The sequence below is a fragment of the Ylistrum balloti genome, unplaced genomic scaffold, assembly GCF_031769215.1.
Source record: "Ylistrum balloti isolate Yb309-2 unplaced genomic scaffold, AGI_CSIRO_Ybal_v1 Utg370318, whole genome shotgun sequence".
Lineage (NCBI taxonomy): Eukaryota > Metazoa > Mollusca > Bivalvia > Pectinida > Pectinidae > Ylistrum > Ylistrum balloti.
Genome location: NW_026782234.1, coordinates 1,379 through 23,586, shown reverse-complemented (window position 1 = coordinate 23,586; position 22,208 = coordinate 1,379). Strand labels below are relative to the sequence as shown.

At 36.7% G+C, this 22,208-nt stretch overlaps 1 protein-coding gene across 1 annotated transcript in view; it reads right to left on the bottom strand.

Annotated features, from left to right (window-relative positions):
- LOC132553329 (protein AF-10-like) overlaps positions 1-18,985 on the bottom strand; it is a 40,465-nt gene extending 21,480 nt beyond the window's left edge. The window contains exons 1-11 of the mRNA XM_060217564.1: positions 18,874-18,985; positions 18,670-18,749; positions 15,190-15,244; positions 14,488-14,600; positions 11,804-11,907; positions 11,121-11,214; positions 10,687-10,797; positions 9,919-10,421; positions 8,966-9,142; positions 7,685-7,779; positions 7,039-7,062 (exon numbers count right to left, since the gene is read on the bottom strand). Coding sequence (XP_060073547.1) covers positions 7,039-7,062; positions 7,685-7,779; positions 8,966-9,142; positions 9,919-10,421; positions 10,687-10,797; positions 11,121-11,214; positions 11,804-11,907; positions 14,488-14,600; positions 15,190-15,244; positions 18,670-18,749; positions 18,874-18,982 — 1,465 coding nt within the window. The 5' untranslated portion in view covers positions 18,983-18,985. The remainder of the gene's footprint in view (positions 1-7,038; positions 7,063-7,684; positions 7,780-8,965; positions 9,143-9,918; positions 10,422-10,686; positions 10,798-11,120; positions 11,215-11,803; positions 11,908-14,487; positions 14,601-15,189; positions 15,245-18,669; positions 18,750-18,873) is intronic.
- Between the last annotated feature and the right edge of the window lie 3,223 nt (positions 18,986-22,208).

The following is a 22,208-nucleotide window of genomic DNA, read 5'->3' as shown; positions in this document are numbered from 1 at the left end:
ATTACCAGGGACAAAGTTCTACTGATTAATTCACTGAAGGAAAATTCACAAATTGACAGTGCTTGGTACCTTAATGGAAAGGTGTTTGCGGAAAAAGATGGTGTGAGGAAACCAATTGACTTATTTGAAAGGGTTGAGAAAGTGTTCAAATAGTCAGGGACTGTTTACAAGAGAGACTGTGTGATTATACATTCGTATCTGGATAATTATAAAATTAAATTCTAAAAAAAATAAATCTAAAAAAAATTAGTGAGGAAAATAAAAATTAAATGAGAGAATGTGTGTAACGAAGGTAGTGAAATCATTCCCATTTATATGAATTGGATACAATAATAATTCACTTCAGGTAGATGAGTCCAAACTTTACTTCACTAAAATATATATACTGTATTTATTCCAATAAATGCCCGGGGGCGTGAAATTTTTCAGACAGGGGGCTATAAATAGAACACAAAATTTCATAATTTGTTGGGTCATGACATGCCATGGCTGCCACTTAAAACATTGTTTAACAAACTAACCAATTACTCAGCAAAGAATGCATTTGAAAATTGCAGTAATTCCAACATCGTTGTAGCTTTAAACATTGTTGTCAATTGCATTCTGATAACCTGAATTCTTGTATGAAATGACACGATTGTGGCTTCAGTCAAAAATGTATAATATTCATCATCGTGTAGGCCTAATTTGCATAACAAAATAAAACAAGAGATCCCAGAGGGATCTTGGCGCCCACCATTTGAGGATCTGTTTTCAGTTCTTGAAGATTTGTTAATTTTTTTTTTTTTTGTTACAGGTGTTGTAAATGTTCATGAACTGGTCTTCATTGAATGTACTCAATGATGGCACAAGATATTTTTATTAAGCACCTATTAGCAAATATCATTTGAAAAAGATCCCAAAGTATTATAATGGACGATATGCTTGTGCTGTATTACTGTCGACATCCAAGATGGCTGCCTGTGGGCCATCTTGATTTCAAATCAGTCCAAAAAAGGTACAATGCACAACTAGGGACCAAGGGAAACCAATATCTATGAAATATCAGAAGGATCCATCCAGTACTTCCTCAGATATAGCAGTAACAAGATTTTACTCCCAAAATCCAAGATGGCTGCCTGTCAGCCATCTTGATTTCAGATCAGTCCAAAAAGGTACAATGCACAACTAGGGACCAAGGGGAACCTGCATATGAAATTTGAGAAAGATCCATCCAGTACTTTCCAAGAAATAGCGGTAACAAACTTTTACATCCAAAATCCAAGATGGCCACCTGTCGGCCATCTTGAATTCTAATCAGTCAAAAAAAGGTACAATGCACAACTAGGGACCAAGGGGAAACTGCATATGAAATTTGAGAATGATCCATCCAGTACTTTCCAAGAAATAGCAGTAACAAACTTTTACATCCAAAATCCAAGATGGCCACCTGTCGGCCATCTTGAATTTGAATCAGTCCAAAAAAGGTATAATGCACAACTAGGGACCAAGGGGAAACTGCATATGAAATTTCAGATAGATCCATCCAGTACTTTCCAAGAAATAGCAGTAACAAACTTTTACTTCCAAAATCCAAGATGGCTGCCTGTCGGCCATCTTGAATTCGAATCAGTCCAAAAAAAGGTACAATGCACAACTAGGGACCAAGGGGAACCTGCATATGAAATTTGAGGAAGATCCATCCAGTACTTTCTCAGAAATAGCGGTAACAAACTTTTACTTCCAAAATCCAAGATGGCCACCTGTTGGCCATCTTGAATTCTAATCGGTCCAAAAAAGGTACAATGCACAACTAGGGACCAAGGGGAAACTGCATATGAAATTTGAGGAAGATCCATCCAGTACTTTCTCAGAAATAGCGGTAACAATCTTTTACTTCCAAAATCCAAGATGGCCACCTGTCGGCCATCTTGAATTCGAATCAGTCCAAAAAAGGTACAATGCACAACTACGGACCAAGAGGAAACTGCATATGAAATTTGAGATAGATCCATCCAGTACTTTTCCAGAAATAGCGGTAACAAACTTGAATGCGAATCAGTTCAAAAAAGGTACAATGCACAACTAGGGACCAAGGGGAACCTGCATATGAAATTTGAGAAAGATCCATCCAGTACTTTTCCAGAAATAGCGGTAACAAGAATTGTTTACAGACAAAACGAAATTACGACACTGCTTTCAAGGTTAAAGTAATCGCCTTCGCATAGGAGAAAGGTAAACATGCCGCCACGAAAGTGTTTCGTGTTGACAGAAAACGAGTGTGGGACTGGTGTCAAAACAAAGAAAAATTAAAAAATCTTTCTAAAACATCTAAACGCTGTAAAGGAGGTGGGAGGCATGTCAGATATGAAGATATTGACAAAAATCTGATGAAATGGCTACAGGACAGACGGGAGACCAGAATATGAGTGACTGGGATAGCATTGCGGTTTGAGGCCCTGCATATGCATAAGGCAAATGGTAGTCAATCGTTTAAAGCCTCCTATGGATGGTTTTCTAAATTCAAAAAGAGACATAACATTTCATTCAGGCAATCTACGCATGTGGCACAACATGAAGTTTCATTAATTGATGATCGTATTGACAGTTTTTTGAATTTCGTGTTAAGAATGCGTCGGCTACGTGAATACCCTGATAGCCATATCGCTAACATGGACGAAACCCCGGTGTGGTTTGATATGCCAGGAAAATCGACATTGGCAATAAAGGGGGGAGAGGAGGTCAGAGTTTACAGTACTGGCCACGAAAAACAAAAAATAACGGTGACACTGGCAGCATATGCCGATGGGACTAAAATCGCCCCCCTTGTGCACATGCCAGGCATTCGTCCCCTTCCGAAAGATGACATACCAAGTGGTATTGTGGTATACATGTGCGGGGCCGGACAAAAATCCGGGGCAAACGAGGAAAGTATAAAATTTTGGTTAAAAAAACTCTGGGGTGTGAATAATACAGCTAGGCGGTTATTAGTATGGGACGCTTTCCATGGTCATCTTACTGAAGATGTAAAAAAACTGGTTCATCAAAAATATAATTCAGACATCTGTGTTATACCCGGAGGATGTACATGTAAGCTACACCCAGCCGATGTGTCGTGGAATAAACCCTTCAAACAAAAACTTGAAGAGTTGTATGACCAATGGTGTTTCAGTGGCCCCATTGAGAAAACCAAAGCAGGGAATCGTAAAGCCCCATCTAAAGCTGTAATGTTGTCTTGGGTCAAGACAGCATGGGATAGCATTAGCCCGGACACAATCAGAAGATCGTTCAAAAAATGCGGTATCACAAATTCGCTGGACGGTAGCGAGGATCATATTTTCCAGCATGATTCTGACGATGAGGAATTCCAGGGGTTTAGTTAAAAGGATGTCCATGCTGCAGATGACGTTTTGCAAAATTTAATGGGTGATGTGAATGCACCTTCTATTCCACAAACAGAACTGAGTGAAAGCGAGACTGGCGAAAGTGAAAGTGAAGACAGTAGTTCGTACGGAAGTCCTGGCCGTTAGGCCTGCAGTATATTGAAATGAACAGTGGATTAAATTGATATTACTTGTGTACATGTCGTGACAGTGTAATTTTCTTGTGCCAAAATTCATTTGTTCATATTCATGGATACCAGGAATTTAAAATTTATTAAAAGGTAAGCTTTGTAACTTGACTCCTGAGTTGTTGAAATTTACTGAGAAAACAGGTGGGGGGCGTTTATTAGAGACAGGGCGTTTATTGGAATAAATACGGTATTCTTTATTTCTGTTTTTACTCCAATGCAGTGATAGAAGAATTTTGTTCATGGTATTCTGATTATGATGATCAACATGTAGGTATTCTACAAAGTACAGACGTAATTTTAGGAAATTTTAGCAATATCTTGAATCTTTTTCTTTTAATACTTAACCACTACATCCATTACTGAAGAATTAATGATGTTGTTCCTACTTTTACTGCTTGTAAGACCAGATAATGTTAATTCTCCATTGGAGCCTGCCCCCCTATAATTTCTTATCTAGCTCAACTACTGTTTTTTTCTTTTCCGAAAAATAATTTTACACCTTTCCGACACCCAGATTTCATAATTTCAGTGAAAGTGTATTTTTATAAAGTTGTCAATTTCAGCATCAAAGACATAAGTTCGTAAATAAAAGAAGGTTATCTCGAAATTGTAATTCGCAACATAGTATAAATTTCTTTTGCTAAATATTTCCAAAACATCGTGTTTACTCATAAAACATAAAAAAAAATATTCTCGGATGAAAATGCACTTGCAGAGACACAATTATGAAGAAAAATGCCATAAATTTGCAATTTTCTCCCGTTATATAGTTTTGGATGCAAATTTCCATCAGAAAATCGGATAGAGCTTTACTTGTTTCATATGTGTACCAAAAATCAGCTAATTCCATGTGGTGGAACGTTCTCATATCGCCGCCTGAATGTGGTTGTAAATTGAAAGAAAAGGGGAAATGAGTAACAACCTTGTCTGAAACCCTATTATATAGCTTATTATATACAAACTTTTATATTGAATATCAGAGCGGATATTTTCATGACAGTTTTATGATGTGTAAAAAAAAAAAAATAATAAAGTACTGTTTCCCCGTCTCAATCTTGATTACTTGAGAACCATTACGTGTGGAACGTATCAGATATCTCTGGCTCCTGGTTACATCGCTGAACATTTAAGTGATGACGGCGACTATGAGGTGTGGCTCCCCAGACCTCCGATGTCAAATACATTCTCGACACAAAAGCCAAACGAAATATAACGTTTGGATACGGTTCACCGTTTCACCCGATGTTGAGGCCCCAATAAAGGACTACTACTGCCAGTGCCCAGTTGGAAAGAGAACGATGGGAATGTGTGCGCACATCTCCAGTATCTTGTACTACCTTGGGTATTACAGGACGCTGGAAAACCCTTGACCATTACAACCACAGGTAAAGAAATTCCGACAAAACTTGAAATAGTTTTCCATGCGGCAACAACGTGCATATGTCGACAGTATGTTTGGGGCTCGATATGAAAGATCCCCGTTACCATGTGACTAACCAAACTTATAAATATAGGTATTATACAATCCCCCTAGCTATGAACACTCCCGTAAATGCGAAAACCAACCAAAATCATAAGGAACACGTTTTGTTTGTTGTTCTGTCTATTTGTCAGCCAATGTCTTCAACCACGGGGACTTGCGAAGTAGCCATCTTGGATTTTTTTATGAAAAAGTGTTTCTCTCACTTTTTATCATATCTGTGTACATATTCTCAACATACCGAGCAAATACTCTCGTTTTTTTGTTAATTATCTAAAGAAAGTCGAAAATTGGCAATTCAACCATAGGCTAATTCAACCCAACATTTGAAAATGTTCCACCACTGACATTTTGATGATTTTTCCTCTCATCAATAGCATATTACGTACTATTTTATAGGATAAAAATTGGTTTGCATCCAACGCCCATAAAAGGTTGTATTCTCTAAAAAACACAGTTTTTGTGTCTAAAATGTTATCATCGAAAATAGCATTTTTGAGATTGTTTCTTCCATAAAACAGCCAAATGGCGTGATGGAAACATGATTTTTTTGTCACAATCATGCCATGAATGTATTCTTTACGGTGACTATCATTTGATTAGATTTTCATTAATATTTTACATAACATGCACATTTTATCAACACTTAGACAGCTTCTGAAAGGTACAACTTTGAGGAGCCATAAAAAACAAACCAAGTGACCTAAATCTTTATACTTTATAGATTTGTGACCACAACAGCATGGGCAATGCACCACCAACAGGAAATTTGAATCAGGGAAGGGGCCGTTTTGGAAACCAGCCCTTTCATTGAAAATGGGGGGCTTTTCTCAATGCTCGGAGACATGAACCAGTAGAAGGCAGATCATAGAATATTGCTAAGTGAAGTCTTTTTATATATTTATCAACTTACCAACTCTAAAGATTTTGTTGTAGCTGGACTCTCTCCCTAGTGAGTGAGAAATGTAAGAGGACATATGACATTCAATGTCATATATGTGTGTGCGTATGGGTTTAAGAATCTGTATGTGTGCATGACCTGTGTGTGTGTGTAAGATGCAGGTACCAGCTGTACATATGGTTAAACTATAGTATGATTATACAGGCCCAGATTGTATGTTCTTTCCCTTAAAGGAGTACATGCACCTTATTAATATATAACGTGTGATTAGTGCATATTTCGGTGTGTGAATCTGTGGTTGTGTGAACAATTGTAGGCCAGTGTATATGTGTGTTAATCCATACCTGTGTTAAAGAGAAAATAGCATCAGTGAGTATTCTATACATTGAGTGTTGGTAGTTGTGTGTGTAGTGATGGCTAGGTCTGTAAATAGTATTTGTATCTATTGTATTTATCAACAGTGATTATAGATGACAATTATTTATGTAACTACATAGTAAATTATTTGAAGGATGAATGTGTGAAGCGGTGTGCGAGAGCCCCCCTGTGAGGGGACACAATTTGTTTATGAAGGCTGACCCAAAGGCCCCAACAGACCTTGGCAGTCTGCCAATATAATCATGAATAAATATTTTGTTAAAAAAATATAAGAAAGGCTTACACAAGCCAGAGTCTGATCAGGTGCCGAATATAATTACATAATGTGGTATATATGAACAAAAGCTGGAGAAATGACAGACATGGGTAGCACATTCTGCCTTCCATGGTGGCAGCACAAAATTAGATAATCTATGGACAAATTATGAGAAACAATGATCCAAGCAAACCTTTTGTTTATTTCCCTCAGATGTACGTCTACTCCATATCAAACAAAAATTTGTATTATCTTAAAAACTTTCGAAGTTTCATCTGAATTGAAGTTTCCAAATAACTGATTTTTACTAGTCAACTATTAAGTACTAATCATGTTTTGTCTAACTAGAGAAGGCTATAGAATCTGTACATCAGGACAACAGTTCCATTGTACCTGGTTTACAGGTTTTAGTGGTTATCTTCACTTTTTTTTTACAACATTGCTGGTTTTTAAATGTACAACGTACTTACCAGGACTCACAGCATTCAAATTACCTGGTAAATACAAAGACATAAGTCACTTAAAAATATTATCAATGATAGCACAAAGCCTAGATATACAGGAAGATTATCTCACTATTGAGCTTGATGAAGAGAGTCAAAGGTATACATTCAGAAGAATATGTAAACTATCAGTCATGTAGGAGGTGATTTCCTTTGACCTTCAGTGGTTTGAAATGAAATCAAACCATAACCATTTAACATTCCAAGTGAGTTTGAAGACAATATATTAAAAGCAATATTTGAAAAATGCAGATAACAGATCATAAAAGATACCTATGCATGAGAAAATGTGATGATTGACAGTCTGATGGGATGCATCAACACATTCTCCAACACTTCAGATTTAAAGAAAAACAACATTCATACAACTATATTCTAAATAGGTCATAACTGGAAAAATAGCAGAAACAAGTCACAGTTATATATGGATTTTCTGATGGCCATATAGCTATTTTGCCATTAAAGCAAGCAGTATTTAAAGATAGGAGAGTGTGGGAGGAAAATAATTTAACACTATATTATGTTAACAGAAAATCTCGACCTCTGGGTTTTTTTTATGAACTTTTATTGTTAAACTGTATAACAGTGAGTGTTACAGTCAATCACTGCTTACTTGTTGGTCCAAATGATGACGACAAAGACAGCGGGCTCGGTGCACTAAGACTTTGAAAGTATGGACTTCCTCCAAATGTAGCAAAACTATTCATTCTGCAAAAGCAAAAAATTGTCACTAACAATTATTTATCTAAAAAGTGTTCATTCAGTATCAGTAATTGTTGAAAGGATGAACATTTTGTTGCTGATCTACATACCCTGCCAGTCCAGTTACAGTACTATTGGCTGTCCTTGATCTACATACCCTGCCAGTCCAGCTACAGTACTATCGGCTCTCCCTGATCTACATACCCTGCCAGTCCAGCTACAGTACTATCGGCTGTCCCTGATCTACATACCCTGCCAGTCCAGCTACAGTACTATCGGCTCTCCCTGATCTACATACCCTGCCAGTCCAGCTACAGTACTATCGGCTCTCCCTGATCTACATACCCTGCCAGTCCAGCTACAGTACAATCGGCTCTCCCTGATCTACATACCCTGCCAGTCCAGCTACAGTACTATCGGCTCTCCCTGATCTACATACCCTGCCAGTCCAGCTACAGTACTATCGGCTGTAACTGATCTTACATACCCTGCCAGTCCAGCTACAGTACTATCGGCTCTCCCTGATCTACATACCCTGCCAGTCCAGCTACAGTACTATCGGCTGTCCCTGATCTACATACCCGGCCAGTCCAGCTACAGTACTATCGGCTGTCCCTGATCTACATACCCTGCCAGTCCAGCTACAGTATCACTGACTGTCCTTGACCTACATACTCTGACAGTACACCTACAGTACCACTGACTGTCCTTAACTTACATACTCTGACAGTACACCTACAGTATCACTGACTGTCCCTGAGCTACATACCCTGACAGCACACCTACAGTATCACTGACTGTCCTTGACCTACATACTCTGACAGTACAACTACAGTACCCCGGACTGTCCTTGACCTACATACTCTGACAGTACAACTACAGTACCACTGACTGTCCTTGACCTACATAATCTGACAGTACACCTACAGTACTATTGGCTGTCCCTGATCTACATACCCTGTCAGTCCAGCTACAGTACTATAGGCTGTCCCTGATCTATATACCCTGCGAGTCCAGCTACAGTACTATCGGCTGTCCCTGATCTACATACCCTGCCAGTCCAGCTACAGTACTATCGGCTGTCCCTGATCTACATACCCTGCCAGTCCAGCTACAGTACTATCGGCTGTCCCTGATCTACATACCCTGCCAGTCCAGCTTCAGTACTATCGGCTGTCCCTGATCTACATACCCTGCCAGTCCAGCTACAGTGCTGCTGATGGTTCCGTCACCTTTCCATTTGGCCTTTTTTGTTCCAGGAGGTGAAGATTCCTTCACATTTTGTGACCCTGATTTGACCTTTTTCGAACCTGATGAACCCTGTCCTGGTTTTAATCTTTTCACTTTTTTATCTCCTTTTTCTTGGGACCTGTGGAATTAAGTTTTAGCATGTGATACATGGAACCAAAGTGAACTGACGATAGAATGCCAATATACTGGTATACCTGTCCTTTAAATATTATTTTGCTAAATTTCATGTCTTTCTGTTTCATGCACAATGTACAATATATACTTGATCTCATTTCAATTTATAGACTGGAATCTTAGAATCACTACAACTGACATGCTGATATAAAAAATGTTTTTAACATGCATCTTTTTATCATATATTTATTCAATTAATGACTGAAACAAAAATGTTAAAAGAGATTAAGATTTAAAATTGACGATAGCAAAAGGTTCAGCAAAATCATTCATACCTATTTCTTTAAATGCAATATTGATAAATCTACCACATTTATGACTAATTGAACATTATAATATATTTCGTTTGAAGGATTTTTCAAGGCACGAATGTAAAAACTTTCCAAGACTGTGCACATACCACCATGTTGTTGGTATACCAACTCAGCAAGCGTTCATCCATCAAATATTGATCAAGTTTTAATCTTACTTATAAAGCATAATGTACACAGAGCATTCAGCGTTAAATCTACATGCGAGTCCTAAGTCCTGTACCAGAATTTTGATGGGACTCCAAGAATTTCTGGCAATATTTGAATTTACATAAAAAATCTACTGTTTTTAGCAACAAAGCTGAAAAGGACTCATGAAAATAAATTGTAGATAGATCAATAAGTATTGTAGAAGAAAGTTCACATAACCTAAAGTGATCTTATCCTTGATTCCAGTTTACATATATACCTTGATCTTGATCGTTTGCCATCCATGACATCAGAATCATCATCTTCTTCAGTCATCGAATCGTCCAGGGAATGTTGCCTTGACACTGACGCCCCTCCACTCACAAAGTTCTCTAGAACTCCTGAGAATGAAGTAGCTGGAGCTCCTAAGGAACTTGTTGCTGCACTTGTTGAACCCATCATACTAGAGTCATTGGAATTTGGAGCCATAAATTTTGGTTCTGCAACCAGGGGAAGTTTTGGATCAACATTGTGAGCGAGATCTGTGATTGCAGAATCTTGTTCATCCATAGATGGTGATTCTGTGGAACTTACTGCAGACGAGTCTGAAGTACCTATACCACTACTGTGTGACAGTGGAGGTGTACTAGTTTCCCGTTCCTTGAGTACTTCAGCACCAACTGGTGGTGCAGTTGGGTAAGAACTTGGGATTTGTGAACGTGACTCCCGTTGCTGGGCGAACAATTCTGAAGATGTATACTTAGCCTCAGCCTTATTTCCTTTCTGCAAGACACAATTGCATAATGATTTAACAAGAATTTTGATCCTTTTCATGTTTAGCAACTGTTTCTGAAAGCATTAAAACTGAGCAGCCTTTGAAAACTGCAGTTACATACAACCCCATAGCAAACATTTTCACGAAAGAATTTTCACAAGTTCAAATAACATGTATCTCTATACCAATAAGGCTATATCATTTAGACTGATGTGAAATTGTTTCTATATAAAGCTAAGATATGTATACAGGAAATACTATTGATATACCTACTTTGAAGTTCTTGTTAGAATTGAGATTTTTCTCTGGTGAATTGTCAGGCGTAGCATTGTCTGCTGGTATTGGCTTGAATGCAGGGATGATTTTGATATTGGCATCTTTCTTCTGTTAAAATTTAAAAAGAATGAAAAAAAAATAGAAATGTAAAATAAACCTTGTCTGAAATTTGCTTGAATTCTTTAGAGATATCCCTAAAAAAGGGTACAGTAGGAAAACATTTTTTTTCCAATAAATCTTTAAACTCAGATGAACTTTGGTCGTTGTGATGTTGTACCCTCTTCCCCACAGCACACTTGGGAAGTTAGCAGTAATTATTTGTCAATAGTTTTAATTATTTTTTTCTAATTTGGATAAAATCGTAATTATGTTTGTGTTACATAAATAGGTGTGCTTGTCTCTCTAAGTCAATGGAAAAAGCCTAAACATACCAATTTTTTGTAGTGATAAGCACAGTATCCACAATACTTGACATTGTCACCATAGTTACCAGCTTCTTCACACAGCAACCCATGAGCCTGAGCACTGGAACACCCAATATAACAGAGTTATATAAAGTCTACTTTGCCATATACATCTCAACTAGTGTCTCTGTTTCTTTATTATGAGCCGATAATGACAAATCTTTGTTCAACAGTCAATAATCCCAAATATGAATCCCAATGTGAAACCTCTGCTGATAAAATAAGGTGTGAATTAAATCTTATTTCAATCTTATCACATGGAAAACAAGACAGGACGAACAGACAAACCTATATGTCTCTTTTATTTTTTGTGATACAGAGGATAAAGAACGCTCAATGTTATAAATACCTCTACTTCCATGTAAAGTGATACAAATGTCAGGCAGATTTTCATGAAAAACTGTAACTGATCTTGACCTTGGAACCTTCATGAACTTGTCTAGAGTACATTGTTAAACCATCATCAAAAGGAGAGTGATGACAAAAATTTGGGGACAGGATGGGGAATGGGATGAGACAAACATGGGTAACTATGTAAAAAAATAACTGCTGGGTGAAAATGTGTTGTATTCAATAATGATCATCTTTCACTCCTAAATGAATTATCTGACAAAAAAATAGGGGTAGGTAAGAAAGCCAATATGACTAACCAGGTAACATGGAAGTTCTGTTTACAACCGTTCTTGTTACACTGCATACAAGCACCCTGGGTAGCCTTACTGCTGCGTTCGTGTTCCTCACAAATGTAGCAAGTCTGCAAGGAAAAATGAACCATCATACAAACCTCAAGATTTATTGTGAGTTTCCATAACACTATAGAAGGTTTATTATGTTGTCAGACTCAAGATTTATCTTCTCTATTACCATATGTTAAAACCAGAGAGATCTTGGCACCCACCATTTGAGGATCTGTTTTCAGTTCTTGAAGATTTGTTTTTTTTTTTTTTTTTTGTTACAGATGTTGTAAATGTTCATGAACTGGTCTTCATTAATTGTACTCAATAATGGCACAAGACATTTTTATTAAGCACCTATTAGCAAATATCATTTGCAAAAGTATTATTAGATAGCAGTCAGTTACAGGTGGATAATGGACATGGTCTTGAATCAATATGATAGAATATCGAAGAAAAAATGCTTGTGCTGTATTACTGTCGACATCCAAGATGGCTGCCTGTGGGCCAACTTGATTTCAAATCAGTGAAAAAAAAGTACAATGCACAACTAGGGACCAAGGGAAACCAATACCTATGAAATATCAGAAGTATCCATCCAGTACTTCCTCAGAAATAGCGGTAACAAGATTTTACTCTCAAAATCTCAAAATGCCTGTCAGCCATCTTGATATCAGATCAGTCCAAAAAGGTACAATGCACAACTTGGGACCAAGGGGAACCTGCATATGAAATTTGAGAAATATCTATCCCGCTCTTGCCAAGAAAATAGCGATAACAAACTTTTACTTCCAAAATCCAAGATTGCCGCCTGTCAGCCATCTTGAATTTGAATCAGTCCAAAAAAGGTACAGTGCACAACTAGGGACCAAGGGGAACCTGCATATGAAATTTGAGAAAGATCCATCCAGTACTTTCCCAGAAATAGCGGTAACAAACTTTTACTTCCAAAATCCAAGATGGCTGCCTGTCGGCCATCTTGAATTTGAATCAGTCCAAAAAAGGTACAATGCACAACCAGGGACCAAGGGGAACCTGCATATGAAATTTGAGAAAGATCCATCCAGTGCTTTCCAAGAAATAGCGATAACAAACTTTTACTTCCAAAATCCAAGATGGCTGCCTGTCGGCCATCTTGAATTTGAATCAGTCCAAAAAAGGTACAATGCACAACTCGGGACCAAGGGGAAACTGCATATGAAATTTGAGAAAGATCCATCCAGTACTTTCCCAGAAATAGCGGTAACAAGAATTGTTTACGGACGGACTGACGGACCACGGACGCAGGGCGATTTGAATACCCCACCATCTGATGATACAATATATTAGCATTGTAAAAGCAGATTACAAACCCTTCAGAAAGCTTTACTTTGGAAATGCTTTTTCTTTCCTTCATTCCTAACATGAAATCTTACGGCTTTATTCAGGCATAAAGAAACTAAGGATATATCACTTAGAATGATCTGTATGAATTTCACCTATATCTATATCAATTAATGTTGAATCTTATGAATTTGATCTGAAACCTTTTTATCTTGTTAAGCCTCCTCTGGTCGCATCTCTACGGCACCTTTAAATTTATCTTTGGAATCTTTCTATTTTCAGAAGCTCTATGTAGAACCTTTTAGTATGACTTAAATAATTCTACCTATAAAATCTCTCTGGCAGGACATCAATAAATCTACCTGTAAAATCTCTCTGGTAGGACCACTATAAATCTACCTGTAAAATCTCTCTGGTAGGATCACTATAAATCTACCTATAAAATCTCTCTGGTAGGACCTCTATAAATCTACCTATAAAATCTCTCTGGTAGGACCTCTATAAATCTACCTGTAAAATCTCTCTGGTAGGATCACTATAAATCTACCTATAAAATCTCTCTGGTAGGACCTCTATAAATCTACCTGTAAAATCTCTCTGGTAGGACCTCTATAAATCTACCTGTAAAATCTCTCTGGTAGGACCGCTATAATTCTACCTTGTAGAACCTTGCTGGTAGGACCAATATAAATCTACCTGTAAAATCTCTCTGGTAGGACCACTATAAATCTACCTGTAAAATCTCTCTGGTAGGACCACTATAAATCTACCTATAAAATCTCTCTGGTAGGACCACTATAAATCTACCTATAAAATCTCTCTGGTAGGACCTCTATAAATCTACCTGTAAAATCTCTCTGGTGGAACCTCTATAAATCTACCTGTAAAATCTCTCTGGTGGAACCTCTATAAATCTACCTGTAAAATCTCTCTGGTAAGACCTCTATAAATCTACCTGTAAAATCTCTCTGGTAAGACCTCTATAATTCTACCTTGTAGAACCTTGCTGGTAGGACCACTATAAATCTACCTGTGTGTAGAATCTCTCTGGTTGGACCTCTATAAATCTACATGTGTGTAAAATCTCTCTGGTGGAACCTCTAAATCTACCTGTAAAATCTCTCTGGTAAGACATCTATAAATTTATTTTGTGAAACCTCTCTGGTAGGACCTCTATAAATCTACCTTTTGGAACCTCTCTGGTAGGACGTCTATAAATCTACCTTTTGGAACCTCTCTGGTAGGACCACTATAAATCTACATGCGTGTAAAATCTCTCTGGTGGAACCTCTATAAATCTACCTATAAAACCTCTGGTAAGAACTCTATAAGTTTACCTTGTGAAACCTCTCTGGTGGAACATTCTTGAGCACGATTGGCTCCATGGTCTGCACATTGGCAAACCAGGCTTCAGGTACAAACAGTGCACAAACAACATGGCACCAGCTCACTGTAATAACCACGGCAAAATGTAGAGATCATGATCAATAAGCATACATAACATTCTTTGACATTTATCAACATGACTAGCAGTGGCTAAGGAACAGAAAGCTTTAAAAAATCTAGAGATTTAGATGGAAGAGAATGGATATATTTATTTTCTTGGTATAATAAAATGTATCCTCTTACTTACTGCTACAACATAAAAATTTAAACATAGCTAGATAATGCATGTCAGCATGATATTATTGCCACAGATTAATCTAGAATATGGGGAATACATATTGTGGAAAAGGGGGAATTTTTGGCCTAGCTTGAGAAATGGAGAAATTTCTGACAGCCCTTTAGTTCAAAATTCAAAATGAGAACTGGTGAAAGTATATGACACTCAGGAAGATTTTTTCCTATGTGCAGGAACTTTCCTCATGTTTATATTGGGGAACTTTTCAGGGGTTTTTTTTCAGTATTTTCTTGAAAAAGAATTAATTTATATTCAGAGGGGAAATCATACCACTTGACAAATACTACCATTTCCTGTGACATAAAGCACAAATAACTGAAAAAAAAATTGAATCCTAAAATTTTTTATATAAACACACCACCAGTGTCAGTTCTCTTCAGGGCTCCGTCCTTCTGCGGGCAAAGTTCACATCTCTACAACAAAAAAAGAATTCACATCAATTTGTCTAACTACACAGATATAACACAACATTGCTATATTAGAACAAGCCTAGCAGGGTTCGCGTGGGTGTGGTCTTATTAAAGTCACAGATCACGGCACCAGTCATGTGATCTTTTCTAAGACAGGATTAATTTAGCGTTCATTAATAATGACATAATAAAATAATTTGTAATCTATTTCACAGCTAAACAACATTTTAAATATGAATCTTGTGATTTCTTATATCAGTGATCCAAACACTGTTTATACTAAATAATTGCTTACTTTTGAAAGCAGATATACAATATAGTTTACTCACAACACTTTTTTGACTAAGTACATTATTGTAATATAAAATGTGATGAAATAAGCCCAGGAGAGCTACACATAAGCTTTGACTTAAAGTGGGCTACCTGTACCTGTACTACTACATATATCTGTAGTACATGTTATCATTTCTACTGAATCTTCATGTGCAATATATGTCACATGGGTGGGCTTATTACCAGACATGGGCTTACTACTAGGCATGGATACATTTTGTCTGTTATGTTCCATACATAGCATAGACATCCTAAACAAGGGCAATATCTAGATAACAACATGAAGCCTGCTTTCACCCTAAGGTACTATTAGTTATAAAGTATACATGTATTCATAATAGTGATGGATATTTCATGGAGTTTCATCTATATACTACAATATACGGTAAGTTTCAAATTTTTATGTATCTTTTTGTTTCTTTTTTTTAGATGCATTAAGATATGCTCAACAGAAAATTGAGAATTTCGCTAACCAACATCCACTTCTGCTTTTGCTACACTATACATGGTAAACAAACTAATATGAAGCATTTTATCATCAAAATTAAGTAAACATTGACAGCCCATTTGTATCCCATTCTAGCTGGAATACTGTCATTGATCTATTGCATTATCAAACAATATCTATTTTCTAAACATAACAACATATATATCCCAATACAGGTATGCCAGTAACTCATAATTTTGTGCAACTCTAATGTATGACACTGTACATAGAAATCCATGCACACATTATCACATATTTCATGAACTAAATGATGCAACTTAGAAGATTGCTAGCAAGTTACAAATATTCACAATTTTTAAAAAAGAAATTGTCATGCCAGGCATGTTATGTTATACTTGACTCTACATACTTTCTGTGTTTCAAATCATGATCTTCGGTTTGAAATAATTAGGAACTGTCTAAAATGTTTAGAAACTATATCTAATGCCCATCTCAGTTCTTCATCATCCCTATAATAACCAGTACCAGAATTGACTATTGCTTATTACACATGCAATGAATCTCTAGGCAGTTCTTCAGTGCACTGCCTACAGCATGCATTTAATGTTGTTTCAAGGATAGCTAACTTAGTCTACAATAATGTCACATATACCAACTATTTACAAATGATCACATGACAATGGCCACCAATTCAAGTTTTAAAAACCTGTGATGTTCGTATGAATAACTAATGTACATGAATACATACTGGCAACTTTACAAAACATTATATTGTATGTATTTATAATAAGTTGACTTCTAAAATTGAAGATGTTTATCCCATGTGTTTGTTTCATCTTCCATATTGAACAATTTAGCTAGCTATTTTTTCCAAGAAATGGTTTAAAATGCAAGTTATTGGTACTTTCAAATAATTTAACAATGACATATTGTGAATGGATAAAGAGTTTCCTCTACACTTTGCTTGTAATAGGAACATTTTAGTCATATCTTAACAAATAACTTAATTCCATTCTTGAACCAGTATTTTTGAAGTCGAAATAAAATTAACTGTTGTACAACAAAATTTAGTAGGTCACAATCAAAAAGATTTATAGGTACTGGCAGGCCAGCAACAGGTGTTCAAAATTAATACTGAAATCATAATCATCAGCATCTCAAGTATGCATGGTGCATTTAAACACATAAATCACAAGTAGAATTTCAATTTGCAGATATGTTTATTTGTGACACATGTATCAATCATCAGAGGTTTTCGTGACATAACTGATTCTGGGAAATCCTCGCTAATTTTATTTGTTCAAAGTTCTAAACAGTCTATCTGTTGAAGTAGCAAAGACTTTTTTAACATACAGTTGTTGAATTTTCAAACATATGCTTTTCAAAAATCTCTGATAAAGAACATGAGTAGACCAGGCAGAGTATATGGTCGCCAGTAAACTTACTGATGGTTCTGGAGCACTATTTCTGTTGCTAACCTGCTAGATAAAAAATGGACATATTCAAATTATTTGCATACATCATGTATCCAACCAATATTTTAAGACAACCATGTGCAAAGTGCAGCTTACAATAGTTTAGTTGACCTAGCCAGGGACATGGTTTTTGATTTATGATGAATGGACATATACATCCCTTGACTTCATTTTGTTAAAATTTTGACCAATTCTTATTGTGTCAGGGACAAAACCTAGAATTATAGAAAGGAAACAATCTTTATTTATCATTAAACCAAGAATATTCTGCAATCGTTTTTTTTTTTTTTTTTTTTTACATTTAATAACCATGACTAATCAATGTGATCTATTGAGTGCTTTATAAGGTATGGATGGATTTTGTAATGATATATTATTTCAGCACCTCATATTAGCTGATGTGCAGTGTCATTATCTTTTTACAAATCTTCTATCATGAAGCAGCACTTGCAAGCTGCATGTTACCATTCTATCTTGGGACACCTTCAAATATATACTACAAGTATATAGGCTAAGAGGTTGACACAGCAAGAAACTTATGACAAGCACTTTGTAACCTCTAACTTCTTAAAGGCTATTTACCCGATGCTGCCAAGTTTTCAAAGGTCAGAATTTTTTTAACATATAAACATATTTACTTGACTTGATTTGTATTTTACATTGACCGAAACTGACATGTTTGAAATCCAGGTTAACTAAGTGATGGAATGAAGATGGAGTATATACTATGTGATGAAGATTGGAACACTTAATTTGGGTAATTACTGTAATACCTAAATTGTAAGTACATACAGTTGCCATCAAAGTTTAAGCTCTGAAAAGATATAACTGAGTCTTTCAACAAGCATCGAAGACACAGTGCTCAGGAAAAAAGATGCCACAATCGATACAATTACATCAGATAATAAATCGGCCGACAATCTGCCTATGTTATCTGATTATCATTATAGGAGTAGACACTGGAAATGAACACTGAACTGACTTGTAAAAATTGGATGGTCGTCGGCTATTATCAAATAAATGAATTATAAGATGAAAAGGATGGAACCATTCACACCAGAACACTGATTGTATCGTTGTTTTGAATGTGGACCTTTATTGCTAGGACAAGACAAACCGAAACTCGAAAGTAGTGAAACGTGCTTCCGGTTGCTTACAAAATGGCTGCTTACCACTCTTGCCGTCCGTTCTTGAGACTCGCACTTCCTGCAGAACCAAGGTCCCGTTGGCACGTGAACAATACCGTAACAAGCTGAAAATAAAATGAAAATTCTTTTGCAACCAACGTGTAAAATTTTTCTCATTATGCACAAACCCACCCCGAGACGAACCTTTTCACGTGTGGAGGGAAAATCGCTAGCTTATTGGCAACAAACCTTGGTGTACGGCGACATTACAACCAGTTCCATCACAATAAACGAGTGGGTTTTCTGCCCATCCGCGTTCGTCGGAGCATACGCAGCATCCCCCAACCATCTCCTTCATAATGGCGAGCTCCAAGGTATAGAAAGCCCTTCAAAATCACATAATGTTTGCATCTTAGCTATTCATCCTATGTAACCTTTTCCGGTTATTAAGGTTATTACACATGCGCACACACTAACCTAATGAATTGTGGGATATGTTGTTGAACAAAACCAAAACAGTACCACGTGCTTACATATTGTGCTCGCAGCACCAAGTAAGTGAACGTGTTCATTAATTGTATGACATATTAGATATGACTTGAGATTTCGACGAAGAATTTGAGAAGCTTCTGGTAAAAAAAAGATGACGGAGATGTTCTCGTTGCAATAAAAGAAGAACTTATTAGTGATGAGGTACACGATCTTACACCCACCAGCTCATGTGAAATGGCATGGGCTAAGGTTAAGATAGTCGGGAGTAAAACTCTTTACGTCAGCTCTTTTCACCATCCTAAGACCCCTGACGAATATAGCATTAAATCATTCATTGATTCGGTAAACGAGTCATGTAAATTGAGAAATGCAGCACTTATAATAGGTGGAGACTTCAATCTTCCTGACTGGGACTGGAAGACCAAAGTTCTTAAACCCAAAACTTGTCATACCAAAATCCACTATGACTTTTCAAATTTATTGGACAACACTGGTCTAACACAAGTCGTTGAAGAACTGACCTGAAATGATAATACCTTAGATATGGTCATAACAAATTCTCCTAATCAAGTGTCCCGTACTTAAATCATCCTTGGCATATCTGACCATAACATTATCTTTGTTGAATTTACTCTCGCACCCAAAACACTTGTTCAAAAACCAAGAAAAAATCCCATTATACAAAAATGCTAATTGGAATTCTATCAAATTATATTGGGGGGATGTTTATAACTATATGTTAACAAATAATGAGTGGGATGCAAATTCAATGTGGGAATAGTTTAAAAGTGAACTTATGAAAACTGTCCAGGAACATATCCCACAGAAAATCATAAAGTCCAAAACTAACCTACCATCAGTTACCCCTGAGATAAAAAAAACTCATAAGAAAACAAGATAGGCTTTATGTTAAAGCTAAAAAATCTGTGGATTCCTCGTTAAAATAAAAATTTAGAGGCATAAAACACCTTGTCCAAAAGATACTATGTACATCTTATTGGCAGCATATTGATGATATACTAAACCCTGATATCTCACATTCTGATAACCAATACTCTGGTATGAAACGCTTCTGGTCAAAAAGCCAAACGATCGGATCACGGTGGCATCTCTCCATTGAAACAAGAGGGTTAAACTCATACATAATCCTGTTGGCAAAGCACAAGTGCTTAATGCACAGTTTCAATCTGTTTCAATGATCAACAGTTTATTTCCAGATGTAGCATGCCTCCTGACCATCGATTTCCAACCATGCCTGATATTGAGACTAATGTAAATGGTATAGTAAAACTCCTTAAAGGATTAAATCCGTATAAGGCTGTAGAACCAGATGACATCAAACCAAAAGTCCTGAAAGAACTTGCTAATGAAGTAGCCCCCATCCTATCTCTATTATTTAGCTAGTCTTTGTTTACAGATCTAGTCCCTACTGATTGGAAACTGGCAAATATTTCTCCAATATACTAAAAAAGGACAGAAATCTAATCCTGAAAATTACAGACCAATTTCTCTGACATGTATTTGTAGTAAAGTCATGGAACACACCATCGTTTCTAACATCATGAATCATGCTGATACAAACAACATCCTGTATCCATTCCAACATGGCTTTCTCAAATATCTATCATGCAAGAGTCAGTTGATTGAATTCATAGACTTAATTAAGTTTTTTTTTTAAATCAGACTCGTCCTATCTATTAATTTATTTATCTAAAAATCACGGACTTACTAATAATAATTAAGTCCATGATATGAGTTGGGATACAGCAACAGCGCATCGCTTGTATGATAAATAATGTCTTGGCTAAATCGCACGGCATCGGTAACCCACGACTCCTTTCGACGCTCACGTATACTGTATACTGTAGGAGGAAACTAAATCACCGGTGAAAACCCACGTGGTTGAGTAGTTGAGTTGGTATACCTTCTCACATGAATATTGTCCTCTTTCGTCCGTTAAAAGGTCGAAAGCTGTAATAATGGACGTAAAACCCGTATGTAAAATGTAAATCTCTGTTTATCTTTTAGAGCCATGAATGTGTATATCAATACAGGAGTCTTTCTTGTTGTTAGATTGAGAAAACGATATTGATTAAACGTATGAATAACTACTATATATCTGCAGTCATACTAAAGGTGGTGCCTACCTCTATTATTTTTTCTTGTATAACACCATAAATGATGAGTCATTATAACTACTTATAGTCATACTGGACCTCCTTGTATAACACCAGGTGGAGTCATTATAGCTACTACTATAGTCATACTGGACCTCCTTGTATAACACCAGGTGGAGTCATTATAACTACTTATAGTCATACTGGACCTCCTTGTATAACACCAGGTGGAGTCATTATAACTACTTATAGTCATACTGGACCTCCTTGTATAACACCAGTTGGAGTCATTATAACTACTTATAGTCATACTGGACCTCCTTGTATAACACCATGATTGGTCATTATAACTACTTATAGTCATACTGGACCTCCTTGTATAACACTAGGTGGAGTCATTATAGCAACGAATAGTCATACTGGACCTCCTTGTATAACACCAGGTGGAGTCATTGTTGCTACTTATAGTCATACTGGACCTCCCTGTATAACACCAGGTGGAGTCATTTTAGCTACTTATAGTCATACTGGACCTCCTTGTATAACACCATGATTCGTCATTTTAACTACTTATAGTCATACTGGACCTCCTTGTATAACTCCAGGTGGAGTCATTATAGCTACTTATAGTCATACTGGACCTCCTTGTATAACACCATGATTGGTCATTATAACTACTTATAGTCATACTGGACCTCCTTGTATAACACCATGATTGGTCATTATAACTACTTATAGTCATACTGGACCTCCTTGTATAACACCAGGTGGAGTCATTATAGCTACTTATAGTCATACTGGACCTCCTTGTATAACACCAGGTGGAGTCATTATAACTACTTATAGTCATACTGGACCTCCTTGTATAACACCAGGTGGAGTCATTATAACTACTTATAGTCATACTGGACCTCCTTGTATAACACCAGTTGCAGTCATTATAACTACTTATAGTCATACTGGACCTCCTTGTAT